This window comes from Bufo bufo, chromosome 4 (genome assembly GCF_905171765.1).
Source record: "Bufo bufo chromosome 4, aBufBuf1.1, whole genome shotgun sequence".
Classification (NCBI taxonomy): domain Eukaryota; kingdom Metazoa; phylum Chordata; class Amphibia; order Anura; family Bufonidae; genus Bufo; species Bufo bufo.
In genome coordinates this window covers 22,441,163-22,454,500 of record NC_053392.1, presented here as the reverse complement: position 1 = coordinate 22,454,500, position 13,338 = coordinate 22,441,163, and the positions used below count along the sequence as shown (strand labels likewise).

The following is a 13,338-nucleotide window of genomic DNA, read 5'->3' as shown; positions in this document are numbered from 1 at the left end:
TCCTCCTCCTCTTCTTCCACCTGTTCATCCAGTCAGCCACACACCTTCACCACCAACTTCAGCACAGCCCGGGGTAAACGTCAGCAGGCCGTTCTGAAACTCATATGTTTGGGGGACAGGCCCCACACCGCACAGGAGTTGTGGGGGGGTATAGAACAACAAACCGACGAGTGGTTGCTGCCGGTGAGCCTCAAGCATGGCCTGGTGGTGTGCGATAATGGGCGAAATCTCGTTGCAGCTCTGGGACTAGCCGGTTTGACGCACATCCTTTGCCTGGCGCATGTGCTGAATTTGGTGGTGCAGAAGTTCATTCGCAACTACCACGACAGGTCAGAGCTGCTGCATAAAGTGCGGGCCGTCTGTTCGCGCTTCCGGCGTTCACATCCTGCCGCTGCTCGCCTGTCTGCTCTACAGCGTAACTTCGGCCTTCCCGCTCACCGCCTCATATGCGACGTGCCCACCAGGTGGAACTCCACCTTGCACATGCTGGACAGACTGTGCAAGCAGCAGCAGGCCATAGTGGAGTTTCAGCTGCAGCACGCACGGGTCAGTCGCACTGCGGAACAGCACCACTTCACCACCAATGACTGGGCCTCTATGCGAGACCTGTGTGCCCTGTTGCGCTGTTTCGAGTACTCCACCAACATGGCCAGTGGCGATGCCGCCGTTATCAGCGTTACAATACCACTTCTATGTCTCCTTGAGAAAACACTTAGGGCGATGATGGAAGAGGAGGTGGCCCAGGAGGAGGAGGAGGAAGAGGGGTCATTTTTAGCACTTTCAGGCCAGTCTCTTCGAAGTGACTCAGAGGGAGGTTTTTTGCAACAGCAGAGGCCAGGTACAAATGTGGCCAGACAGGGCCCACTACTGGAGGACGTGGAGGACGAGGATGAGAAGGAGGTGGAGGAGGATGAGGATGAAGCAGGTTCACAGCGGGCTGGCACCCAACGCAGCTAGGGCCCATCACTGGTGCGTGGCTGGGGGGAAACGCAGGACGATGACGATACGCCTCTCACAGAGGACAGCTTGTCCTTACCTCTGGGCAGCCTGGCACACATGAGCGACTACATGCTGCAGTGCCTGCGCAACGACAGCAGAGTTGCCCACATTTTAACGTGTGCGGACTACTGTGTTGCCACCCTGCTGGATCCACGGTACAAAGACAATGTGCCCACCTTACTTCATGCACTGGAGCGTGATAGTAAGATGCGCGAGTACAAGCGCACGTTGGTAGACGCGCTACTGAGAGCATTCCCAAATGTCACAGGGGAACAAGTGAAAGCCCAAGGCGAAGGCAGAGGAGGAGCAAGAGGTCGCCAACGCAGCTGTGTCACGGCCAGCTCCTCTGAGGGCAGGGTTAGCATGGCAGAGATTTGGAAAAGTTTTGTCACCACGCCACAGCTAACTGCACTATCACCTGATACGGAACGTGTTAGCAGGAGGCAACATTTCTCTAACATGGTGGAACAGTACCTGTGCACACCCCTCCACGTACTGACTGATGGTTCGGCCCCATTCAACTTCTGGGTCTCTAAATTGTCCACGTGGCCAGAGCTAGCCTTTTATGCCTTGGAGGTGCTGGCCTGCCCGGCGGCCAGAGTTTTGTCTGAACGTGTATTCAGCACGGCAGGGGGCGTCATTACAGACAAACGCAGCCGCCTGTCTACAGCCAATGTGGACAAGCTGACGTTCATAAAAATGAACCAGGCATGGATCCCACAGGACCTGTCCATCCCTTGTGCAGATTAGACATTAACTACCTCCCCTTAACAATATATTATTGTACTCCAGGGCACTTCCTCATTCAATCCTATTTTTATTTTCATTTTACCATTATATTGCGGGTCAACCCAAAGTTGAATGAACATCTCCTCTGTCTGGGTGCCGGGGCCTAAAAATATCTGACAGTGGCCTGTTCCAGTGGTGGGTGACATGAAGCCTGATTCTCTGCTATGACATGAAGACTGATTCTCTGCTGACATGAAGCCTGAATCTCTGTTATGGGACCTCTCTCCTCTGCCTGGGTGCCTGGGCCTAAATATCTGACAATGGACTGTTCCAGTGTTGGGTGACGTAAGCATGATTCTCTGCTTGGACATGCAGACTGATTCTCTGCTGACATGAAGCCAGATTCTCTGTTACGGGACCTCTCTCCTCTGCCTGGGTGCATGGGCCTAAATATCTGACAATGGACTATTCCAGTGTTGGGTGACGTAAAACATTATTCTCTGCTATGACATGCAGACTGATTCTCTGCTGACATGAAGCCTGAATCTCTGTTATGGGACCTCTCTCCTCAATCTGGGTGCCGGTGCCTAAAAATATCTGACAGTGGCCTGTTCCAGTGGTGGGTGACGTGAAGCCTGATTCTCTGCTATGACATGAAGACTGATTCTCTGCTGACATGAAGCCAGATTCTCTGTTACGGGACCTCTCTCCTCTGCCTGGGTGCCTGGGCCTAAATATCTGACAATGGACTGTTCCAGTGTTGGGTGACGTAAAGCATGATTCTCTCTTATGACCTGCAGACTGATTCTCTGCTGACATGAAGCCTGAATCTCTGTTATGGAACCTCTCTCCTCTGTCTGGGTGCCGGGGGCCTAAAAATATCTGACAGTAGCCTGTTCCAGTGGTGGGTGACGTGAAGCCTGATTCTCTGCTATGACATAAAGACTGATTCTTTGCTGACATGAAGCCAGATTCTCTGTTACGGGACCTCTCTCCTCTGCCTGGGTGCCTGGGCCTAAATATCTGACAATGGACTGTTCCAGTGTTGGGTGACGTAAAGCATGATTCTCTGCTATGACATGCAGACTGATTCTCTGCTGACATGAAGCCTAAATCTCTGTTATGGGACCTCTCTCCTCTGTCTGGGTGCCGGGGCCTAAAAATATCTGACAGTGGCCTGTTCCAGTGGTGGGTGACGTGAAGCCTGATTCTCTGCTATGACATGAAGACTGATTCTCTGCTGATATGAAGCCAGATTCTCTGTTACGGGACCTCTGTCCTCTGCCTGGGTGCCTGGGCCTAAATATCTGACAATGGCCTGTTCCAGTGGTGGGTGACGTGAAGCCTGTTTCTCTGCTAGGACATGCAGACTGATTCTCTGCTGACATGAAGCCAGATTCTCTGTTATGGGACCTCTCTCCTCTGCCTTGGTGCCGGGGCCTAAATATATGACAATGGACTGTTACAGTGGTGGGTGACGTGAAGCCAGATTCTCTGCTATGGCATGAAGAGACTTATTCTCTGCTGATGTGAAGCCAGATTCTCTGCTATGGGACCTCTCTCCAATTGATATTGGTTAATTTTTATTTATTTTATTTTTATTTTAATTTATTTCCCTATCCCCATTTGTTTGCAGGGGATTTACCTACATGTTGCTGCCTTTTGCAGCCCTCTAGCTCTTTCCTGGGCTGTTTTACAGCCTTTTTAGTGCCGAAAAGTTTGGGTCCCCATTGACTTCAATGGGGTTCGGGACGAAGTTCGGGTCGGGTTCGGATCCCGAACCCGAACATTTCCAGGAAGTTCGGCCGAACTTCTCGAACCCGAACATCCAGGTGTTCGCTCAACTCTAGTCCCGAATATTTTTAGTTCTCTTGTAGCAGATCATGGGGACATCACAAAATTCAATAATATCTGGGTAGGCTGAACGCATAATTCCCCAATGCTTATTTATAACATGGCGAAATTTATTTATCCAAGGATGGTATTTCACAATGAAGGGTAAACGTTTATTTCCCCTACTGGATTTTTGAATCCCCTGACTAGTACATTTCTTTAATTCAGAATCTAGCAGAGGTGTAGGATAGCCTCTGGAAGAAAACTTCTTTGCCATCTCACTCAATCTAGTATCCCTAACAGGTTCATCTGATACAATTCTCTTTACCCGCTGAAACTGTGAATACGGTAAAGATTTCTTGACAAATGGTGAATGGTTACTTGAATAATGTAGCAAACTATTTTTATCAGTTTTTTTTATATATAAATCAGTATGTATCTGATTATCCTGACCTTTAATCACCAGTGTGTCAAGAAAATTGATTTGATGTAAATCACTTTGAATTGTAAAGGATAACTCTGGCCATATGTTGTTCAGTTCCTGGGAAAAGTTATGGAGGGACTCCAAGCCACCCCGCCATACGCAAAAAATGTCGTCTATAAAGCGACGCCAAAATATACAGTGCTGTATATATAGTAAATTTGTGTATACAAAATTTTTTTTAAAACCAAATCATATAGCTATTTGCGTATGGCGGTGCGGCATGTGAGCCCATCGCGGTCCCCCGCTTCTGCTGGAAGAAGGTATCCTGGAATAAAAAATAATTTTCCCGTAAAACTAATTCAAGTAATTGTAGAAAAAATTCTCGTTCATGTAAAGTATATTGAGATGATTCCAGGATACATTCAACCGCAGTTAACCCTTTTGTATGTTCGATAGATGTATACAAACTGCATACATCCATAGTGACCAGAAGATCTCCTGTCTCGAGAGATAAGTCTTTAATATCAGACAGAAAATGATTTGTATCTAATAGAAAAGACGGAGAATCTTTTATCAGTGGGGTTAAAACCTTCTCAATGAACATGGCAGGTGCAGATAGGATAGACTCATTTGACGCTACAATCGGTCGACCAGGGGGTGCTGTCAAGCTTTTATGGATTTTCGGTAGGGTATATAGGACAGGGGTAACTGGATGTTGGTTAATCAAAAACTGGCACAGCTTCTCATCAAGACAACATACAGTTGTGTTCAAAATTATTCAACCCCCAATGCTGTAAAGGGTTTTAGGGAATTTAGTGTACATTTGTAATTGTGTTCAGAATGAAATCTTACAAGGACTTTTTAAAGAACCAAATGCAACTAAAATGACATCAATTGTTTTTGTAATACAGTATTAAATGTTTTTTTTTGTGATTTCTTCATTGACACAATTATTCAACCCCTTAAAGACTACCACTCTTAAGAACAGAGGTTCATTCAAGTGTTTTCGATCAGGTATTGAAAACACCTGTGGATGTCAAGGAGCAGCAATCAAGCATAATAAGCACCAATTAGGCAGATTTAAAAGGACTGTGATACTCAGCTCCTTCTAGACATTTACTGGTGTGTTTATAAACATGGTGAAGTCAAGAGAATGGTCCAGGAAGACAAGAGAAGAGGTGATTTCTCTTCACAGGAAGGGCAATGGCTATAAGAAGATTGCAAAGATGTTAAACATACCAAGAGACACCATAGGAAGCATCATTCGCAAATTCAAGGCAAAGGGCACTGTTGAAACGCTACCTGATCGTGGCAGAAAGAAGATGCTGACTTAGACTGCTGTGCGCTACCTGAAGTGCAAAGTGGAGAAAAGTCCCTGTGTGACTGCTGAGGAACTGAAAAAAGATTTGTCAGATGTGGGTACTGAAGTTTCAGCTCAGACAATAAGGCGCACACTGCGTAATAAAGGCCTCCATGCCAGAACTCCCAGGCGCACCCCCTTGCTGTCTCCAAAGAATAAGAAGAGTCGACTGCAGTATGCCAAAAGTCATGTGGACAAACCACAAACGTTTTGGGATAGTGTTCTGTTTACTGATGAAACAAAATTAGAACTGTTTGGGCCCATGGATCAACGCTATGTTTGGAGGAGGAAGAACAAGGCCTATGAAGAAAAGAACACCTTGCCTACTGTGAAGCATGGCGGGGGGTCAATCATGCTTTGGGGCTGTTTTGCTTCTACAGGTACAGGGAAGCTTCAGCGTGTGCAAGGTACCATGAATTCTCTCCAGTACCAGGATATATTGGATGAAAATGTGATGCAGTCTGTCACAAACCTGAGGCTTGGGAGACGTTGGACCTTTCAACAGGACAATGATCCCAAGCATACCTCCAAGTCCACTAGAGCATGGTTGCAGATTAAAGGCTGGAACATTTTGAAGTGGCCATCGCAGTCACCAGACTTAAATCCGATTGAGAACCTCTGGTGGGACTTAAAGAAAGCAGTTGCAGCGCGCAAGTCTAAGAATGTCACTGAACTGGAGGCTTTTGCCCATGAAGAATGGGCGAAGATACCCGTAGATCGCTGCAAGACACTTGTGTCAAGCTATGCTTCACGTTTAAAAGCTGTTATAACTGGAAAAGGATGTTGTACTAAGTACTAAGATTGAATGTCACTTGGGGGTTGAATAAAACTGATAATGATGTGAGCACAGAAAAGACATTTGTGGTTATTTCATTATAAATGTTATGTTATATTTGTCTGACTTACAAGGGCCTCTTTGAATTGTAAACAAAATGACTGAAATGATCAAAATCAATGTCAAACTGGCCAAAACACTCAATTTCAGTGGGGGTTGAATAATTTTGAACACAACTGTATATCATTGTACTTCTGTATAACTTGCATTAATTTACGTTTAATATCAAAAACAGGATCCCTGTTTAAAGGATAATATGTGTCTTTATCAGAGACCTGTGACAATATTTCAGAAATATAATGCTCCCTATCAAGCAAAACAAGTGAACCCCCTTTATCAGCTAGTTTAAATATAATCGATTTGTCATCTAATAAAGAACGTAAAGCTAGTGTTTCTTCCTTGGATAAATTATGCGTAACAGTCCAACCTTCATATTGTATGCCAGACAAAATAACATCAAAATCTCTCTGTACCAAGGATATGAAAGTCCTGAATGCATCAATTGTTGATACCAAGGCGCACATCACATCAATTGAGCAACAACTGAAAGATTCATTAACTGCCGAGGATCTTGTGTCTTTGAAACAAAAGATTGACAAAAATTGCAGTGATTTAAAAAAATACATTGAAGTAACCAAGCGCAAGAAATATACTAGGGATTTGGAGGATTATCAAAATAATAAAGTCTACAGGTGGCAAGATTCATCAGGCACAGCCATCCCATTAGCAAGACGGTTTATACGTCGAGCAGGTTCTCAATCATCAGGATCTGGCAGTGATTATAACACAGATTACCGTCCTTCGGTCTCTTTTTTAGGACAAAGACGCCGAAAAGGAAAAACACAAGGAGAGCAGGACGTCATCACAAGAGAGGGACAATCACCAATGGCAACCAGGTCCCAGGTATAAAGGAGACTTTATTATACAGTATAATATATCCTCAAAAAATTTAACACCTATACAAATACAATTGCTTGAAAAAGGTTTATCATTTAGTCCGACTGAAACTTTTGACAGTTTTCAGTGTGATATGGACTGTCAATGTTTTTTTAGAGGCATACGGTTGAAGGCACATTTCGCTTCCCAGGATATGTCAGTCTCTACAGCAGATTCATCTGTATATAAGGGGTTAACTGAATCAATTTGGTTTAAGACTTAAAAGCAGTTATCAACCTCCAAAAACACATCACCCTGTAGAGACTTTCATATCCTTGGTACAGAGAGATTTTGATGTTATTTTATCTGGCATACAACATGAAGGTTTGACTGTTACGCATAATTTATCCAAGGAAGAAAGACTAGATTTACGTTCTTTATTAGATGACAAATCGATTATATTTAAACCAGCTGATAAAGGGGGTTCACTTGTTTTGCTTGATAGGGAGCATTATATTTCTGAAATATTGTCACAGCTCTCTGATAAAGACACATATTATCCTTTAAACAGGGATCCTGTTTTTGATATTAAACGTAAATTAATGCAAGTTATACAGAAGTACAAGGATATATGTTGTCTTGATGAGAAGCTGTGCCAGTTTTTGATTAACCAACATCCAGTTACCCCTGTCCTATATACCCTACCGAAAATCCATAAAAGCTTGACAGCACCCCCTGGTCGACCGATTGTAGCGTCAAATGAGTCTATCCTATCTGCACCTGCCATGTTCATTGAGAAGGTTTTAACCCCACTGATAAAAAATTCTCCGTCTTTTCTATAGATACGAATTATTTTCTGTCTGATATTAAAGACTTATCTCTCGAGACAGGAGATCTTCTGGTCACTATGGATGTATGCAGTTTGTATACATCTATCGAACATACAAAAGGGTTAACTGCGGTTGAATGTATCCTGGAATCATCTCAATATACTTTACATGAACGAGAATTTTTTCTACAATTACTTGAGATAGTTTTACGGGGAAATTATTTTTTATTCCAGGATACCTTCTTCCAGCAGAAGCGGGGGACCGCGATGGGCTCACATGCCGCACCGCCATACGCAAATAGCTATATGATTTGGTTTGAAAAACAATTTGTATGCACAAATTTACTATATATACAGCACTGTATATTTTGGCGTCGCTTTATAGACGACATTTTTTGCGTATGGCGGGGCGGCATGGAGTCCCTCCATAACTTTTCCCAGGAACTGAACAACATATGGCCAGAGTTATCCTTTACAATTCAAAGTGATTTACATCAAATCAATTTTCTTGACACACTGGTGATTAAAGGTCAGGATAATCAGATACATACCGATTTATATATAAAAAAAAACTGATAAAAATAGTTTGCTACATTATTCAAGTAACCATTCACCATTTGTCAAGAAATCTTTACCGTATTCACAGTTTCAGCGGGTAAAGAGAATTGTATCAGATGAACCTGTTAGGGATACTAGATTGAGTGAGATGGCAGAGAAGTTTTCTTCCAGAGGCTATCCTACACCTCTGCTAGATTCTGAATTAAAGAAATGTACTAGTCAGGGGATTCAAAAATCCAGTAGGGGAAATAAACGTTTACCCTTCATTGTGAAATACCATCCTTGGATAAATAAATTTCGCCATGTTATAAATAAGCATTGGGGAATTATGCGTTCAGCCTACCCAGATATTATTGAATTTTGTGATGTCCCCATGATCTGCTACAAGAGAACTAAAAATATTTGTGACACGATTGTAAAAGCGGACATAGGAGGCACCACAAATATGCCTTGTCAGCTTTTTCTTAGTACTCCAAAAAAGGGAACCTTTCCTTGTTTACAGTGCGTCCATTGTTCGGCGGTTATTAGAGGCGAAACTTTCTCTCATCCGTACACTGGTAAAAAATTCCCTGTGCAAGGTTTTTTTTACCTGTGACAGTAATTTTGTCATTTATTTGTTAAAGTGCCCTTGTGGCCTTTTATACATTGGGGAGACATCTACCAGAATGAAGGACAGATTTAGCAATCATAAATCTACTATACGGAAGAAAAATCTGCTGCTGCCAGTTCCCCTTCATTTTGATAGATGTTCTCACAATGTTTCACAACTTAGATTTCACATTATTGAGCAGGTGTTGCCAGCACGAAGAGGTAGCAACAGAGTGCTCATGCTTAAAAAACGAGAAAGTTTCTGGATACACACTTTGCAGACTCTGGAACCTAGAGGTCTCAATCGAGAGTATGATATAAATGCATTTTTGTGAAATACAAAATAATAATTATAATAAGATTTTCCCTTTTTTATATATATATAAAAAAATGTTTTATATATATATATATATATATATCTTTTTTCCCCTTTTTAGTCACAGAAAAAATAAAAAGAGAAAATAAAGACAAAGCTAGCTCTAATCTAAAGTTGCAAGAAAAAGTATGTGAACCCTTTGGAATTATATGGATTTCTGCACAAATTGGTCATAAAATGTGATCTGATCTTCATCTAAGTCACAACAATAGACAATCACAGTCTGCTTAAACTAATAACTCACAAAGAATTAAATGTTACCATGTTTTTATTGAACATACCATGTAAACATTCACAGTGCAGGTGGAAAAAGTATGTGAACCCTTGGATTTAATAACTGGTTTAACCTCCTTTGGCCGCAATAACGTCAACCAAACGTTTTCTGTAGTTGCAGATCAGATGTGCACAACGGTCAGGAGTAATTCTTGACCATTCCTCTTTACAGAACTGTTTCAGTACAGCAATATTCTTGGTATGTCTGGTGTGAATCGCTTTTTTGAGGTCATGCCACAGCATCTCAATCGGGTTGAGGTCAGGACTCTGACTGGGCCACTCCAGAAGGCGTATTTTCTTCTGTTTAAGCCATTCTGTTGTTAATTTACTTCTATGCTTTGGGTCGTTGTCCTGTTGCAACACCCATCTTCTGTTGAGCTTCAGCTGATAGACAGATGGCCTTAAGTTCTCCTGAAAAATGTCTTGATAAACTTGGGAATTCATTTTTCCTTCGATGATAGAAATCCGTCCAGGCCCTGATGCAGCAAAGCAGCCCCAAACCATGATGCCCCCACCACCATACTTCACAGTTGGGATGAGGTTTTGATGTTGGTGTGCTGTGCCTCTTTTCCTCCACACATAGTGTTGTGTGTTTCTTCCAAACAACTCAACTTTGGTTTCATCTGTCCACAGAATATTTTGCCAGTACTGCTGTGGAACATCTAGGTGCTCTTGTGCAAACTGTAAACGTGCAGCAATGTTTTTTTTGGACAGCATTGGCTTCCTCTGTGGTATCCTCCCATGATATCCATTCTTGTTTAGTGTTTTACGTATCGTAGATTCGGTAACAGGGATGTTAGCATATGATAGAGACTTTTGTAAGTCTTTAGCTGACACTCTAGGATTCTTCTTCACCTCACTGAGCAGTCTGAGCTGTGCTCTTGCAGTCATCTTTACAGGACAGCCACTCCTAGGGAGAGTAGCAGCAGTGCGGAACTTTCTACATTTATAGACAATTTGTCTTACCATGGACTGATGAACAGCAAGGCTTTTGGAGATACTTTTATAACCTTTTCCAGCTTTATGCAAGTCAACAATTCTTAATCGTAGGTCTTCTGAGAGCTCTTTTGTGCGAGGCATCATTCACTTTAGGCAATGCTTCTTGTGAAAAGCAAACCCAGAACTGGAGTGTGTTTTTTATAGGGCAGGGCAGCTATAACCAACACCTCGAATCTCATCTCATTGATTGGACTCCAGTTGGCTGACACCTCACTCCAATTAGCTCTTGGAGATGTCATTAGTCTAGGGGTTCACATACTTTTTCCACCTGCACTGTGAATGTTTACATGGTGTGTTCAATAAAAACATGGTAACATTTAATTATTTGTGTGATATTAGTTTAAGCAGACTGCGATTGTCTATTGTTGTGACTTAGATGAAGATCAGATCACATTTTATGACCAATTTGTGCAGAAATCCATATCATCCCAAAGGATTCACATACTTTTTCTTGCAACTATATATGTGAAAAAACCTTATACAACATGAGATTTCTATGGATGCTACGTTTAGCTGTCTTATACTGTCGGCTTTCTCTGTTTTCTGTTTTCTTTTTTTTCTTTTTATGGATTTATATATTTATTTTCCTTATGGACATAAAAATGTAATATTGAGTTGCTGTCATATTAATGTAATATTCAGTTATACTGTAACTCCATTGCAACTATGTTACAACAATGTATTGAATTCACTGCGTTTGATCCATGTAGCAACAATGTCGAACAATGAGATGTTTACTATGGTTGTCATGGTAATATGACGTCAACACGTTTTTCACGTCAAGGGTGGCGCACTATTTAAATTTATGTTCTGAACAAATGTATTATGCTTGACAAAGGCTCTAACCTGAGCCGAAACACGTGTCGCTTGTTCTCTGCTCTGTTCCTCCGATGCTATATGCTTGAATAAAGCATCCTCTACAACTCGAATGCCGGTCTTTTCTTTGGATCTTCAATAAAAGAAGATGTTAAACACATTGGTAGGAGAGTAGAGGCCTTAGAGGAAACTCAGGCTACAATCCTCCAACACCAGAGCGAAGTGTCATCAAGCATGTCGCTTGCCCAGTGCCACATAAATGCCTTATACACAGCTATGGAGGACCAAGAAAATAGAAGCAGACGCAACAACTTGCGCTTTAGAGGGATACCTGTAACCATTTTAGCTATGGGCATTCCGGAAACGGTAATCCAGATATGCCTCAAGATCTTAGGTCCTGACTCAGCACATGAGGTCCTGCTTGAACAGGCACATAGAGCCCTCAGACCCAAAACGCAAGCAAATGAACCCCCCAGGGATGTAATTTGTAAATTCCTGCATTTCCCTGTAAAAGAAGCCATACTGGCAAGTGCCAGAAACTCCAACTCTGTGGAGTGGGAATAAAACAACATCACTATTTACCAAGACTTGGCGCAATCAACACTCAAGAAGCGTAAAGCCTTGAAGCCTCTCACGGATTGGTTGAGACAACACAGGATTATCTACAGATGGACATTCCCTTTCGGTCTATCATTCCAGCATGAGGGCCGCCACATCCATATATCCTCATTTACTGATTTGGACAAGGCGTATGATCTCCTCCAGTTACCTCCACTACCTATTGCAAACTGGGACATGGTCCAGAATTTGAACTCTCTACCTGACCTACCTAAGATGAACCCCTGGGAGCCCCAACGCACTCCAAGGCCCCAAAGAAGCAGAAGAAGAGAATCCTTCTCCACCCCAAAACGCCTATCCATGGCTGATAAGTAGTCTGCCCTGCTTACTCCTCTCTAGGCTTAGGAGAACATGAGAATCATCAGATGGGACTTATAACCTTTGAATTACTGTTCCATAGATTGGTCTTTGACTGCATGCTATGTGCTGGGGGGAGAGCCAGGCTTGCTCTATATTCGGGCCTCGTTCTCCACCTAGTAATAGATGTAGAGACAGTAGGGATTTCTCCCTTGAGTTTTCCCATCTGTTTGAAGGTTAGGTCAGTCATGTTATTGTTAATTAACCTACCTATTGCTCTAATAACGCCCCGTCTACTTATGCGCTCTTATACCTCAGGTGTCAGGTGAAATACCCTCGCCTATTCACCTATACATCTAAGCACTCTATGTTATCCTTTTCACCAGATGAGTGTGGATATAATCTACTCCCATCATTTAACCTTTACCTGCTCTATAGAGGGCCAAAATCTGAAAGCCACTCTAGTTACCATACTGATCCCCAATTTTCCTCCGCCATCATCATAAGAATCTTTAGGCTCCAGTATGTTTATCATTGTAGAGGGAAGTGCTTCTGGGTATACTACCCTTTCCCCCCCCTACATGTTATTTACCCAGAAAGGCAAAGTTGATATATCTTGCCTTGCCTGGATGTTATCCATTTATTTTCTGTCTCTATTTACTTTTTTGTTTTGTGTTCTACTTTGTTCTTATTTTGACAGGTACTCAAGAAATGCTTCAACACTCTGTCAAATGTGTGAGCGGGAAGAAGGGCTTATGAATGGGAAATTCCGGAAATTTGGATGTTTTCTGGCTCTTCTCGTGGCTGCACCCTCCTCCTCACGCTGTGTCTGGTTTGTCATTATTCCCCTTGCTACATCACTTATAGCCCTCTGATTCCCCACCTTACTAAAAAGTTATGGCTGACTTTAAATTAGCATCATACAATG

At 42.6% G+C, this 13,338-nt stretch overlaps 1 protein-coding gene across 1 annotated transcript in view; it reads left to right on the top strand.

Moving 5' to 3' along the window:
• Positions 1 to 11,394: 11,394 nt before the first annotated feature.
• The window catches only part of LOC120998904 (vomeronasal type-2 receptor 26-like), a 63,299-nt gene continuing 61,355 nt past the window's right edge, over positions 11,395 to 13,338 (top strand). Inside the window, exon 1 of the mRNA XM_040429783.1 lies at positions 11,395 to 11,430. Within this exon, the coding sequence (XP_040285717.1) occupies positions 11,395 to 11,430 (36 nt within the window). The remainder of the gene's footprint in view (positions 11,431 to 13,338) is intronic.